Raw genomic sequence first — 13,658 nt, forward strand, 5'->3', positions numbered from 1 at the left:
TTTGATATCAAAAAAGCTTTGAAAACATTAACCATCATTACAGAAGATATTTTTCCAGCTTGATCTACAATACTTGTCATATGAACTCCAGTTGATATCTGATTGGAAAAGCTCCCAGACTAGCAGCAGTATGTCATGCAGAATACTAATTAGCAAATTTATATACATACTTCTTTATATCTCTCTTGCCTCCAAACTTAACACTGATGTTACAAGGTGTTTTTACTAAAATTAACCAGTATCTTAAGGAAAATATATTTTCTTTAACATGTACACTTTTGTTCATTGTAATAAATACTAACAATCAATAAAAGTAAATCAGACAGCCTTTTCAGACGAAATTCTTCAAGATGTTGATCCAGATGTTCATTCTCTGCACATACAGATACCTGCAAAACAAAAAAGGGCCATTATGGAAAATAATATAAATATTTTCTTTTTCTCTCATTTCTTTCTGCTCTTTACATTTTAAACTGCATACTTAAAGAGATTCCTATCATAATCTGAGCTATTGATAACTGATTCCTATCCAACAGTTTGCAGCAGTGTTTCCCAATATATTACCCTTAACCCACTAATTGTGGGTTCATGACAATATGATTATCATGTTATTAAAATACTAGTAACAAAATAAAAAAAAATATATATATATATTTCCAAGAATAATGGAAAAGGATATACAGGTAAAGATAGGCAGGACTAGCATTTGTTTTATTTACTGAATAGTCATTAAGGGCGTATTCAAAATATAGTGATAGCGTGAGGCTGGAGGACAAGACACCCAGGTAGGGAAGTGCTATATGACATCAAAGGTCATATGGTGCTATGGTAAGGTGAGTAATGAAAAGGGTTAGGAATGAGCTAATGATTTGGATAAAGTTACAAGTTGAACAGTACTAGAGGGTAGTATGGTAGTGAAAAGGGTAGAGAGGAGGAGCTGATGCGACATAATATAAGGTAAAGGTTGTTAGAAGTGAGCAGAGAGCATTATGATAAAGTATTGTAGCAAAAACAGCAAGATTTGGATAAGTGGACAGAACAAGGGGATGAAACAAAGGAAAAGGAAACATGGAAAAGAAAAGACCATGCAAAAAATTAGTTGAGGTTAGGGTTGAGGTCCAAAGCATGAGCATTCTCCTACACTGGGCCTCAGTCCCCATCTCCTAAGCCCCCCCCCCACAACAACCATGAGCAGGGGAATGGGGGAGTGGGACTAATAGTTGACACTATCATTAAGTACTTGTGGAACCACCTATGTGTAAACACAGTTAACAAATAAAATTACAGTGGACAAGGCATGTGTATCATGCTATCTGTGACCATTGGGTTAAAGCAGAAACATAATTCCAGTGTTTTTTCAATTAGTTTTAAATTATGCCATTTTCTCTATTAGACTGATAACTTGCCATTCCACTCATTTCTATTCTGAGAATATGCATACAAAGGTCAAGAAAATGTATTTTATTTATGAATAGTCCTGCCTTAGATTAATAAGGAACTTATTAGTGAAGATCCAAATGTCCAGATGGTGAAAAATACAAGACAGGGTTTGACAAAGATGTATCAGCAGACCTTTTTCCCCTTTATGGCAAGTTTAATTATAGAACAGCTAAATAAATATAAAATATGCAGATGATCATGACAAAAGAAGAAGAAGAAGAAGACAAAGAAGAAGAAGAGAGAAAGAAAGAAAGAAAAAAGTTATGTATTTGCTTAGTAACCATAGCAGCACACACAAGCAATTAACCACCTAAATTCAACATGCTAATGGGATATAATGACATCAAATAGATGCAGCAGTTCAATGATCTAGGAAGTTCACCAATGAAGTATCACAGAAAAATAAAAATAAAAAAAGGAAACTGGATTTACAAAGAAAGCTTCCATTAACACAACACAGCAACTACCACTACCCACTTACAATCTGATGCAAGAATTTAATTCCTAAAAAGATTTAAACCTATGGACCTAAAATTACCAAAACAGGAATGGTTGGTGAGGTCATTGACATGGCGCCCTGATACATAGATTCAGTATACAGTCTAAACAATAGATTCCTGCTGACACTATCATTACTAGTAAATATAATGATAAAAAGAAGAAATTAAAACATGGCTTGAAGGAAGAGAGCAACTGCTATGTAGGAATGGCTGGGCTAAAAACTCAGAAAAGCTAGTTACTCTCATAGCCATTAATAGGAATTACAAATAAAAAGAGAGACTAACTGAGTATCAACATTTAAACTGACAAAAAAAAGAAAGAAAGAAAGAAAAAAAAAGAAATATAAGGTAGAAAAGATGAAGCGTACAAGTTTTATAGGTGTAACATGCAACAAAGAAATATTGCATGCTACAAAATTTGTTATTACAACAGACTTTACACTCTTACTTGTAAGTCTTGCATACTATTTCAACTTACCTTTGCTTAAATTAACAGGTGAATGGAGAATAAGTCAAGTTGCAAAGAAGCTCACTGATCAATTACTCGGCAGGTCCACCACTTTCCATCGCAACTGCTGTACCACTGCTATGGCTGGTCACAGTATGGGGCCATCTCCAAATTCTTTTCTTGATTTCTTTGTTATAATCACAATAGCCTTCTTCACAGGGAAGCCTAAATCCCATCAACTGATGAAATGTGCTAGCAGTGTCAACAAATATCAAATGTCTTCTTTTTTCACATTTGTCAAACTTTATTACAATATTTCTAATTGTTTTTATTGAAAGTTGGTGCCTTCAGCAGCAATCAATTATTTTTTCTCAGAAGAGACTTGGCAAATCATAGTACTTCTGAAGCTGGGGTAGAACTCCCAGTTTTTCCTTTCCTGAGCTTAAACAGAAAATAGTTGCTGTAATTTTTATTTCTATTTTGCCTATAATTCATCTCCTTTTACAAAAAGGCTTTCTCCTTGTCTGCTGACTACATGCAATACAGTATATCAAGACAAAGATGAATCCATATAGTCTTGTTGAATTTCTGTACTATTGGGTCCCTCAGTTTGTATTTCATCTTTACTTGTCTGATTACCTGCAGCCACTGATATTTTCAATTAGAATCTTCAAAGCCATGTAATATTTTGAGGAATGCTACAATGTCTCAAAGCAGTTGCTCCACTGCAAAACCAAGTCTTTGCACTGCAACTCGCTGTTACGTGGCATAACTATAGAAATCTTCAATGACTGCCTCCATGCTTTTCTTGGACCCATATCATAGGTTGATACTTCATTTCTTATGTTGAGGTCTAGGGACATTGAAAAAGGCAAACATAGACTGTACAATGAAGTAGCCAGAAGCTTATCACTGTGTTCGTGTAGCCAGAAATATCCCTTCTCTACTACATAAGACTCAACCTCAAACCCAGTCAGTGTAATCAAAAACTTCTATGTGTTCCTCCTTTATGGTGACTTCCTCCTTGACTTGCAGTATTTTGCTGAAATTCAAGTCTTTGTTTTCTGAAGAGGGAGAAGATAATCTATCTTCTCCCTCTTCACAGTCAATGCTTTCCTGTTTGATAGACGCGCTTTCTCCGAGAGGGTCCGTATCACCAACTTCTACCTGAGATGAGACCTCTTTCTTGCATGCTCTGTCTTGAGTGCCGGTGTCGATGCCGTCAACAACAAAGACATTCTCCTGCTCTGTCTCCCTAAACACTTTCCTTTTCTTGCATGAGGGCGGTTTCTCTTTCTGAAAGGCAAAAGGAAAATGAAAATATTGGTAATAGCGTATCTCTTAACAAGAGAGAGAGGAAGGAGATGGAGGGTGAGAGAGAGAGAGAGAGGAAAGGGAGGGGGAGGAGAAGAAGGGGAAAGGAAGGGAGGGAGGGGGGAGAGGGGGGAGGGGAGATGGATATTATATATATATATATATATATATAGAGAGAGAGAGAGAGAGAGAGAGAGAGAGAGAGAGAGAGAGAGAGAGAGAGAGAGAGAGAGAGAGAGAGAGAGAGAGAGAGAGAGAGAGAGAGAGAGAGAGAGAGTCTTCACATAATGGATCAGAGACTTGCAATATAGCAGAGGCATAGTGAAAATGTGACACAAAAAACAAAATCTGATATGGTGATTCCTAAATCCTCCAAAATCCTTCTACCTAGCTGGCCATCTTTAACCCAAAACCAATGGGCATGGCATTTACATACATGTCATGCTTACTGTGAGTTTACTTTATTAATTGTTTTTACACACAGATTGCTCCACTTGTACTAGGCCACCAATGAGCCAATTATAAGTACTATTTGTCTCATCTGTTTACCCTCTTCCTTGATTTTCAAAAATATTTTATGTTACCTTATATTGCTACTAATAATATCAATAATATTATAGTAATTATAATGTCTATAATAAAAATAACACCATCATTATTGATAGCATTAGTAAAAAAAAAAACATTTTTCTTGCAAATTCAAGGAAAGGTGAAATCAGGTAAGGTCACAAGTTCTACTAATTGTGACTAAGCACCAGCAGAGCCATCTATGTGTAGAGACTTCACAAAAAATTCCAAAATGAGCACAGCATTTTCCCGGCAACATTGGGTTAAATACCGATTTCATATGCCAAAAAAGATTACTCTTACAGAAGAGTATGTATTAAAGGTCGAGGTGCAAAAATATTTAAAGTAGATTAAACCATCCCTATGATGTATTAAACATATCAGAAATAAATATTTTTCAATGCGGATCTTAAAAGTTTTTTTTTCATGGAGAAAAGTGCACTTTTATTCACAAAAAAAGTTCATTCTCCGAAGACTGGCGAAACTACCAGCAAAGACAAATAGTTCCTCAAAACACCACCAGGTGGCAATGTAGCGACGTCATAGGAGTCAAATATAGAGACAGCATCCACATCCATTCACATACTCAAATGCACTGGACGTGCACAATAGCGCGTTCCATTGTGTGATTTTTTGAGTCTGTTTGCGGCGGAGGTTGGCTGTTGAAATGTCGTTAAATTTATTGGAGTTCGAGGAAGAGGAAAAACATGAAGTGGCCAGCTTTATTCCTGTTGGCATTGTCAGACCATACCAGTTTGAACCAATAATTGCAGCAGGGCCAAACCCCACAACAGCACGAGCACATGATTCCGATTACGATGCCGATCACAGCAGCAATGAAGATTCGGATGATGATGACGACGGCGAAATTGTAGAAAGATACCCTCTTCCACAATATAGATCAGAACGAATCGGGAACACTGACTGGTGGGCATAATAAGCATTTTTCACGTACCTACCCTAGCAAAAAAGTCGCTTGTCGTACAAAGCAGTACAGCCTCTTTCTTACATAGCAGCATGCACGCAGTGCAGTGCATGTGCATGGCGGTGGTTACCAGATAGGATAATTTAATTTTGTCAGCATTAAATTTCTCACTGATCTGATCAGACATTCTGATCATCAGAGAAACTGAGCTGAGTTAGTCTGCAGTGATGTTGTGTCTGGCTTGGGTTGGGACCTTCCAAAAATGGCATCTCCTTGATCCACTTGCATGCCTGCTCACGGATGAAGTGCCTGGAGCATGCCCATACCAATTAATCACATGGCTTTCCCTACAAGCCCACAAGCTTAGCTTTTCATATCGTGTCACAGCCTGTGCACAAACGTATATAATGAAGGTTATTATAAGCTTTCAACTAAATGATGATGAACACGATATAGGCCTACCTAATAATAAGAAATCCTACGTGTATTAGCAGAGTGCACTGACGACCAGTTTTACAAAACTCACCTCCAACCTTCGGCGTTTATCGAAAGCACTCCTCCTGTGTGTTCGATTCTTAATAATTTTATTGGGAGTCTTGAAAATAGTCGGGATTGCATCTTGCTTCAACTTGGGTCGAAGTACCTCTTTGAATCCGATAGAATCTGCCAAATCTTTCTCAAAACAGGAGTTCTCAAAATGGTCGGAGCACAGACGATGCCATTGTGAGGGTTGCCAGAGCTGGCCAGGTTTCGGTCCGCCTCTGTTAACTCGTCTAACCCATTCTTTTCTCCTTGTCTCATCTTTCGGAAAATTGAAAAAGCTCTTCCCACACCCCGTGGCGTTTTTGCATTCAGCTGCCGCACAATACACCATGATATTGTCATTAAAATTGGCACAACACAATGACACACTGAGTGGTACAATGAATGAATGAATGCGAGTTGTTGTTGACTCCTGTGACGTCACATTCCCGCGAGTTGACGAAAATAGCCGAAGGCGTAATAAGGCTCGGTTCGAATAGCAGACGATGCATTACAAAAAAAAAAAAAAAAAAAAAAAAAAAGTGTGTGGACGAATTAACATTAGAAAAAGAACATTTCTTAGGGTCAAACATATATATTTAATAATACCTGTAAATGCAAAAAAAAAAAAATAATAATAATAATAATTGACTCAAATTTTGCACCTCGACCTTTAATGTCAGTTAAGCTATCTTTGCATCAGGTTTTGTTTTCTGACATGTTAAACATATGTTTACATGTCATAAAAGGGATACATAAACCAGAAAGAGAGAAAGAGAGAGAGAGAGAGAGAGAGAGAGAGAGAGAGAGAGAGAGAGAGAGAGAGAGAGAGAGAGAGAGAGAGAGAGAGAGAGAGAGAGAGAGAGAGAGAGAGAGAGAGAGAGAGAGAGAGAGAGAGGAGAGAGAGAGAGAGAGAGAGAGAGACAGAGACAGAGACAGAGACAGAGACAGAGACAGAGACAGAGAGAGAGAGAGAGAGAGAGAGAGAGAGAGATCAGATCCAACGCTAGTGAATAATGTCTAATTATGTGGTTACCGCACTTCTTAGCAGCTGGGCTGACACCTTGAGTGCCCATCCATGAGATAATAGCATCGGGCTAAAAAAAAAGCATGTGCTAATGTACCTCAGACTTGCCAGTCTTTAGCTGAAGTATGACCTGTTTTGAACGGGTTAAAGAATAGGATATCAAGAATGCCACAAGATGAAGTTTGCAAAACCAAGGAACCACTTAATGCAAATATAAGAGCTGAATTGGAAATTCTGAGCACCAAGACAGATCAGTGGAGTCCGTTGGCATTGAAATAAAATGGTTTCTCTTCTCTAAAAGTATTAAGCTAGAAATGCTAAATAAAATTGACCAAACACAAGACTCACTACAATATCTTCATTTGTGATCAACACAACTATATTCTCAAATCTCAACATTTCTAACAAGTCTCCCATATAATATATAATTATGAATAACATTTCTCTTAAGATAGTCATCTAATCAACAGTTTCTAAAAAAATAGGTCTTGAAATAAACGAAATAAGTCTTGAAATAAACTTGAAATAAACACATACATCTTGGAAAACAGAAACAATACCTTAGATTCAGTTTCTTTCTGTGATAGATGCTGTTTTCTTTTGGCAGCCTCTGTGTTCTCATCCTCAGAGGGTTGATCGTCATCTGAAAAAGAAAAGAATCTGCAGTCACTTTCCCTTTTTTTTTCTTTATGAAAATTAATCTAAAGGGATAACAAACCATTACTTTAATTTGTCACTGGGCATGGTTTCAAGAACCTAAATGAGAGATAGTGTGTAGCAAGCTGAGCAAACACTTAGATAATTTTAAATGTCGGCTCTTTCTGGGGATTTGCACATGGGCCTGATTTTACAGGCAACGATTAACTGCAATTATTTGTCGGAATACACAATACATTTTGCATGGTTTCAATTTTATATTTCTTCATGCTACAACTTAGGAATCTCATAATAAAGTAGTAAAATGAACAAAGAAAACATGCTACCTAGGGATATGCAAAATCCAAATGCTAAAGATACTAAACCTGCTACAAGAACAAAGAGAAAATGAGAAAATATAATAATAATAGTAATGTTAATAATAATAATAATAATAGTAGTAATAACAAATCAATATTAATTATTAGTCATCATTATGAAAAGAAAGATAACAATCTTATTAAAAATAACTGTAATAATTATAACAATAATGATATTAATAATAATGATAACGATAATGTAAGATAATGATGCTGATTATGTCAACGATAATGATGATTATGATAATAATGATAAAAACGATAATAATGACAACAATAACAATAACAACTATAATAACAACAGAGATCTCCTGCATACTTGCAGATGTGACCCAGGTGACCTTGCATCAGCAAATGTGAAGTCTAAAGCTAAAAATACCAAAGTATCTGCAAGAAGGTGTCTCAGACAATATCATAATAGTTATATTAACAGTAAAAGTAATAAAAATAACAATACTAACAATAAAAATTATTATAATTATAATCATGACAGTGATGATGATAATAATATGGTTTACCTATTCAGTTGCCAATGTGACCCCTGGTGACATAGTTAGATATAAAGCTAAAAATACTAAAATTTCTGCAAAAAGACGGTATCACAAGAATAATGTAATGATAATAATAATGCTAATAGTAACAGGGAGGGTGGTGGTGTTGGTGTTGGTGGTGTTGGTGTTGGTGGTGGTATTCCTATTATTGTCAATAGTATTATCAATATCATAACAATTCTTATTATCATTATTATTACTGTTTTACTATCACTATTATATTATTTTTTTATCATTATTACTATTAACATTATCATTATTAACATTGTAATTATTAATATTATCATAATAATTATAATCATTATTACCATTATTATCATTACTATTAGTTTTGTCCTAGTTGTTAATATGATAACAATAATATCAATGGTTATAATGATCATGATAATGATAAAAATAATAACTCCACATTCCCATTCCAATACCATACCTACCATTACAATGCATGACATTTCCAATAACTTCCAAAAACCCTTTTTTTTCTCTAACAGTAATTTCCATTACAACAGTTACCTTTTACTTTTGGAATATGTTTCGATGGTATTGCATCCTTCTTCAAGGTTCTCAAGCGTCGAGGAACTGGCAGATTTAGCATTTCATATTTCAGCTTCCTTTCATAGTCTGTTTTCTCAAAATGGATACTGCAGATTCTTTCAGTTACGAAGTTCACTTTTTTCTTCCCACACAAGACGATCCACTCTTTCCTTGTTTCTTCCTCCTTTGGAAATCGGTGAAAGAGGGCATCCTTGGGGCGGTCCCAGTTATTGCATCCCACCACCGAGCATGAATGGGGCATTGCGGCTCTTGCGTGCGCCAGTCAGCCATGCGAGCGAAGACGGGAGATTCTGATGGTCTACATTCCACCCACGACTGACCACGAATACCACAGTGACGAGACCTTACTTGGGCTGGAGTAATAGGCACTTCCCATCACTAGGGTGCCCTCAACTTTGTCAAGGGACCAGAACGGATTTATATTGTCTTACGGTGGATAAACAACAACCGTTTCACGGCTGCTGCAGCGTGGATAAATTAAACATGGAGCAACAATTGCAAGGTGGGACGGCTGAAAGAAACGAAAACATTACCAAGAATTCCACAGAGAACGTGCCACTCACACGAGCAAAACAATAACACTGCCACATGATCCGCCGAGTTGGTCTGTAAGCGGAGCGCTGAGTGGCCGAGAGTCCCAACGCAAGGCGCTGATTGGCTGATATGCAACTCGCCACGCCATTCGCCGACAGTCCCGGCGGCGAGTTCGGACCAAAAGACCCAGGCGATTCGCCCGACCACGAGTTGTATGCCATATTTATATCCTTAATTCCCCGCCAATGATACGCGAACCAATTACACCACTTCTTGCTATGAGTTAAAGTAGCTTTCATTGAAATCGTGGGTACAAGAATAGCATAATTGTTCAGGTGGCGAGTGCTTCTCCCTTTCGCACGCCATATCGAACCATTTCGAACCTAGGTCACTCCGGGTGACCTAGGTTCACGACCCACTAAAAGGAGTGTGCAACTAGGATCTTACTAGCTCCATAGACATTATCTATCTACTCATACTTGAGTATTGACAGCGAAGTTTTACACTCACTCCCCGTGGGCACTGTGTGTATGTGTATCTATATATATAATCGTGTGTGTGTATGTATGTATGTATATATATATATATATATATATATATATATATATATATATATATATATACATATATACACCTAATTTTTTAAAATACAGATATACATATATACATATACATATATATGTATGTATAATGACAGCATGGCTGTCACAACAGGCCCTGGAAATTGTCGCGAGCGAAAACCACCGGCATTTTAATGTCGTGAGACACTTTTTTGCCAGCGGAAATATATGTTTATACATACATACACGGTGATGGTGCATCGTCCTCCTTGGTTGGGTCCTCGTTTATGTTCTGCCTCGACTCACTGGCTGGTGGCAGTCTTCTTCTCTTAGAAGCAAGCTCGTTCTCACCGCGTTCGTTTAAAAACATGCATATATCGTCCTCCTTGACTTGATCTGCAATACCAAGACAAAAAACTACAATCAGATTCCAAAAGACTAATCACAGCTACAAATAACAGTCAAGACATTCCATACAAGTCTCCAACTAAAAATAATAACAGAATATACTCACACCAAACAGAGAAATTATATTCATCCAGGTCATTTACATAAAACTTGAGATTTTCACCCTTGGACATAGCTGAAATATAGAAAAAATATACAATGCTTTACAATAAAGGCGCACACCAACGCACATGCACTTAAGCCATAACTAAACAGAAATTATATATCAATGAAAGCAATAACCAACACACATTTTAATTATAGCACTGAACTGATAATAACTGAGCCATAGACAGAGAGGTCATACGTAAATAAAACTCAGAAATTACTTAGCAAAGTTGGCGACTGCTGATTGGCTGGTGAATTCAGTGCCAGGCATAGGGCGATTTAGGAAAAAAAACTATCGAACTCCTCATTCCACACAGTACACTCAAGTATCAACAATGGCCGCTCGACTTGTCCAGAGACTCACTCTTTCTCTCTGTCTCGTCATTTTTCTGTGTACGATCAACCTTCCCCCCCATGATGCCCTTGCTCTCTCTCTCTCTCTCTCTCTCTCTCTCTCTCTCTCGCTCTCGCTCTCGCTCTCGCTCTCGCTCTCGCTCTCGCTCTCGCTCTCGCTCTCTCTCTCTCTCTCTCTCTCTCTCTCTCTCTCTCTCTCTCTCTCTCTCTCTCTCTCTCTTTCACATGTCCACCAACCCCTGCCAGTCTTTCATTTGGGTTCATGGAAATAAAGACAGGACATTTCTTTTTAATCATTTATAGATAAACACAAGAAGCATAAAGTACATAAATTCGCCAGAACTTTTTATTATCATTATTATTTTTATTTATTTATTTTTTTCTTTTTAGCTGCCGTAGTTGGTATTTTCGTAAAATTGTATCAGTTTCATCCTCGCTATGAACAGAGAGGTCTTACCCTGGTATATGACATTTACGCATGGTCTGGTTACAGTAGTGAAAAAACAATTTTTGTTATTTTAGCTTAATACGAGCATGTTTATTTAATTTCATTCACTTCTCAAAATTTCTCTTAAATTTTATTACATTCAAAGCCATATTACACGTTCAAACTCTATACAAATACACGTTATTGGCAATATACAAAATCGAAGAAATCAATCGAGACACACTGTGTTTGAGAGAAAAAGTTTCGAGGTATTTCCAATGACTCTATCAACAACGAAGACAATCTCCTTGTTCATAGTTTATTTCTTTGATCTCTGAATACAAAATGATCTAGAAATATATCTAACGCATTTCCGTTGAAAAATATAAACACGGCTAGGTTTCTCTGGTGAAAAAATAAGCACAATAGAAACGAGGTGGGCCTCTAGTAACGAATTTCAGGCTTATTTTCAGGCTAAAAGAGCGAAGTTCAAACGATGATTTTAAAATAGCCCAACGCGTTGCCGAAAGTCTGAAGGGCTCTGCCAAGCATTGTAAAAAAAATACAATGCATTGGTACTTTTTTTCTGCTCTACCAAAGACGTCCTAAGTCGTCAAATCCTTCATTAGAACACTTATGGGTATTCTTTTCAAAGCTTATGCTAAAGAATTATGTTAAATCTCTCCTGGAGTTTTATCGACAGCAGCTTTAGATCTGTTGGGATGATTTTGGGCAGGCACTCGATGTTATTAAAAACATGGCATCTTCGTCGTCGTCCTCGTTTTCTCTCAGAGAAAAGGGATTATTAATATTATTGCACAACTTTGCGCCAATACCTCTCGAATATGTGTGTAATCCGATCGCCAAGCGATTTCTTACGGGAGGAGTCCATAAGGCAGGTGGGAATATGAAATCGCCTGCGGTTACCTTTAACACATGCAGAAAAAAGATACGTTGGAACCCTTACTAATGCTCTTTAGACAGAATAAAACATGCAGCTTTTCAGCATATGTATCATTTATGTTTACAGGTGCACAAATATGAGCGAAAACGACGAATTTCTTAGCGTTGCATCTTCACGGAGCAGCAGCAGCAGCAGCAATGGCGTAGCCAACGTGGGATGGGCGGCAATCATGCATCATCTCGAATACTCACGTTTGAGCTATTTTTTTTTTTTTTTTTCACACAATACCTTACACGCGTTTGAAGATTTTATAGCTCCGTTAATGTTAGAACCTTCCTTGGATTATGGGGTTGCGTATTATTTTTTTGCACCACCAAAAACTATTACAGCATCACCGCAAATGATGATGATTTTGCTGTTCAACTCGTTTTTGTATGTGATAAAGAACCTCATGGTCTCAGGCGTGGCATATTTAAATATGTTCCGAAATATAACATGCAAGGTCAGATGAGAGGTGGGCAAGCAATGTTATTTCGCTTACTTTCGCGTGGCCCCCTCTCACTGATGTCTTCTTGAGCGCCGATTTCTTCTTCTCCATGTTCGGCAACGCCTCTGATAAGACTTTGGTAGACACTTTGATATGGGAAAAAAAGATTCCCAGGGGATGTTACTGCGAAACTGAAGCTTTTCAGGAGTTTCACACCCAAGAGCTACAAGGAAATAGCTGCGAGGTCTCGAAAGAACAGCCCTCTTTTGTACAAGTCTAGAAATCGTTTGGCTTTAGTCTTACTTGCCCAGACACTCAATTTGCCCGAGATCCCTGTATTAATGAAATAGAATGAGAGGTGTTTAGCGAAGTGTTTCGGCTGTTTCCCTTTGATAAACATGTTTTGAACCAGTATAACCGATACGTTTTCGTGATGCCCTTTTGTGAATGCATTACTCACTATCTGGTTGTTAGCTGCTTCTATGAGACAATCGTCCAGTATATATAAAATGCGGTCACTCGGTTGGATCAATATCATTTTTACTAATTACAAGCTTTCCAGATACCGAGGCTTCCTTTTCAAGAGGAAGAGATTCGATCCCACACAAAATTATAAAATCAAACTGCTCTTGATAATGCATGACAATTTTCGTGGTCAAGTATATCTTGGTAACACCTGCAATTATCGTCCTTGCAGGGAGGGCAAAGAGGTTGAGCATATCACCCTTAAAACAGGGATATGGAAAGACGTTCCATGACGAAGGTCTTATATAAAATTGACACGTAGATTACAGACTAGATCTCTTTTATTTGTAGCATTACACTAACTGGAAAATAAATAACTATAGTTTTACTAAGATTTATTTTTCTCTTTTTTTCTCTCTTTTAATGATATATAATAACCTGAAACAATAAATTACCCCAGACACACTACATCATCGCTATCGTTGTCGTTTTCCCGCGCTTCGTCGA

At 37.3% G+C, this 13,658-nt stretch overlaps 1 protein-coding gene across 2 annotated transcripts; it reads right to left on the minus strand.

The window, feature by feature from the left end:
• Window positions 1-239: 239 nt before the first annotated feature.
• Window positions 240-9,463, minus strand: LOC119573275 (THAP domain-containing protein 10-like). 2 transcript variants are annotated; one of them, XM_037920431.1, is made up of 4 exons: window positions 8,824-9,463; window positions 7,304-7,386; window positions 2,419-3,684; window positions 240-389 (listed from the first exon to the last, which is right to left on the minus strand). In XM_037920431.1, exons 1-3 carry the CDS (start codon window positions 9,104-9,106, stop codon window positions 3,352-3,354), a joined length of 699 nt encoding a protein of 232 aa, XP_037776359.1. In that variant the 5' UTR covers window positions 9,107-9,463; the 3' UTR covers window positions 240-389; window positions 2,419-3,351. The 2 variants fall into 2 exon arrangements, with proteins under 2 accessions (XP_037776359.1, XP_037776360.1); XM_037920432.1 differs by lacking the exons at window positions 7,304-7,386; window positions 8,824-9,463 and adding an exon at window positions 5,721-6,203.
• Between the last annotated feature and the right edge of the window lie 4,195 nt (window positions 9,464-13,658).

The sequence above is a fragment of the Penaeus monodon genome, chromosome 5, assembly GCF_015228065.2.
Source record: "Penaeus monodon isolate SGIC_2016 chromosome 5, NSTDA_Pmon_1, whole genome shotgun sequence".
Classification (NCBI taxonomy): Eukaryota; Metazoa; Arthropoda; class Malacostraca; order Decapoda; family Penaeidae; genus Penaeus; species Penaeus monodon.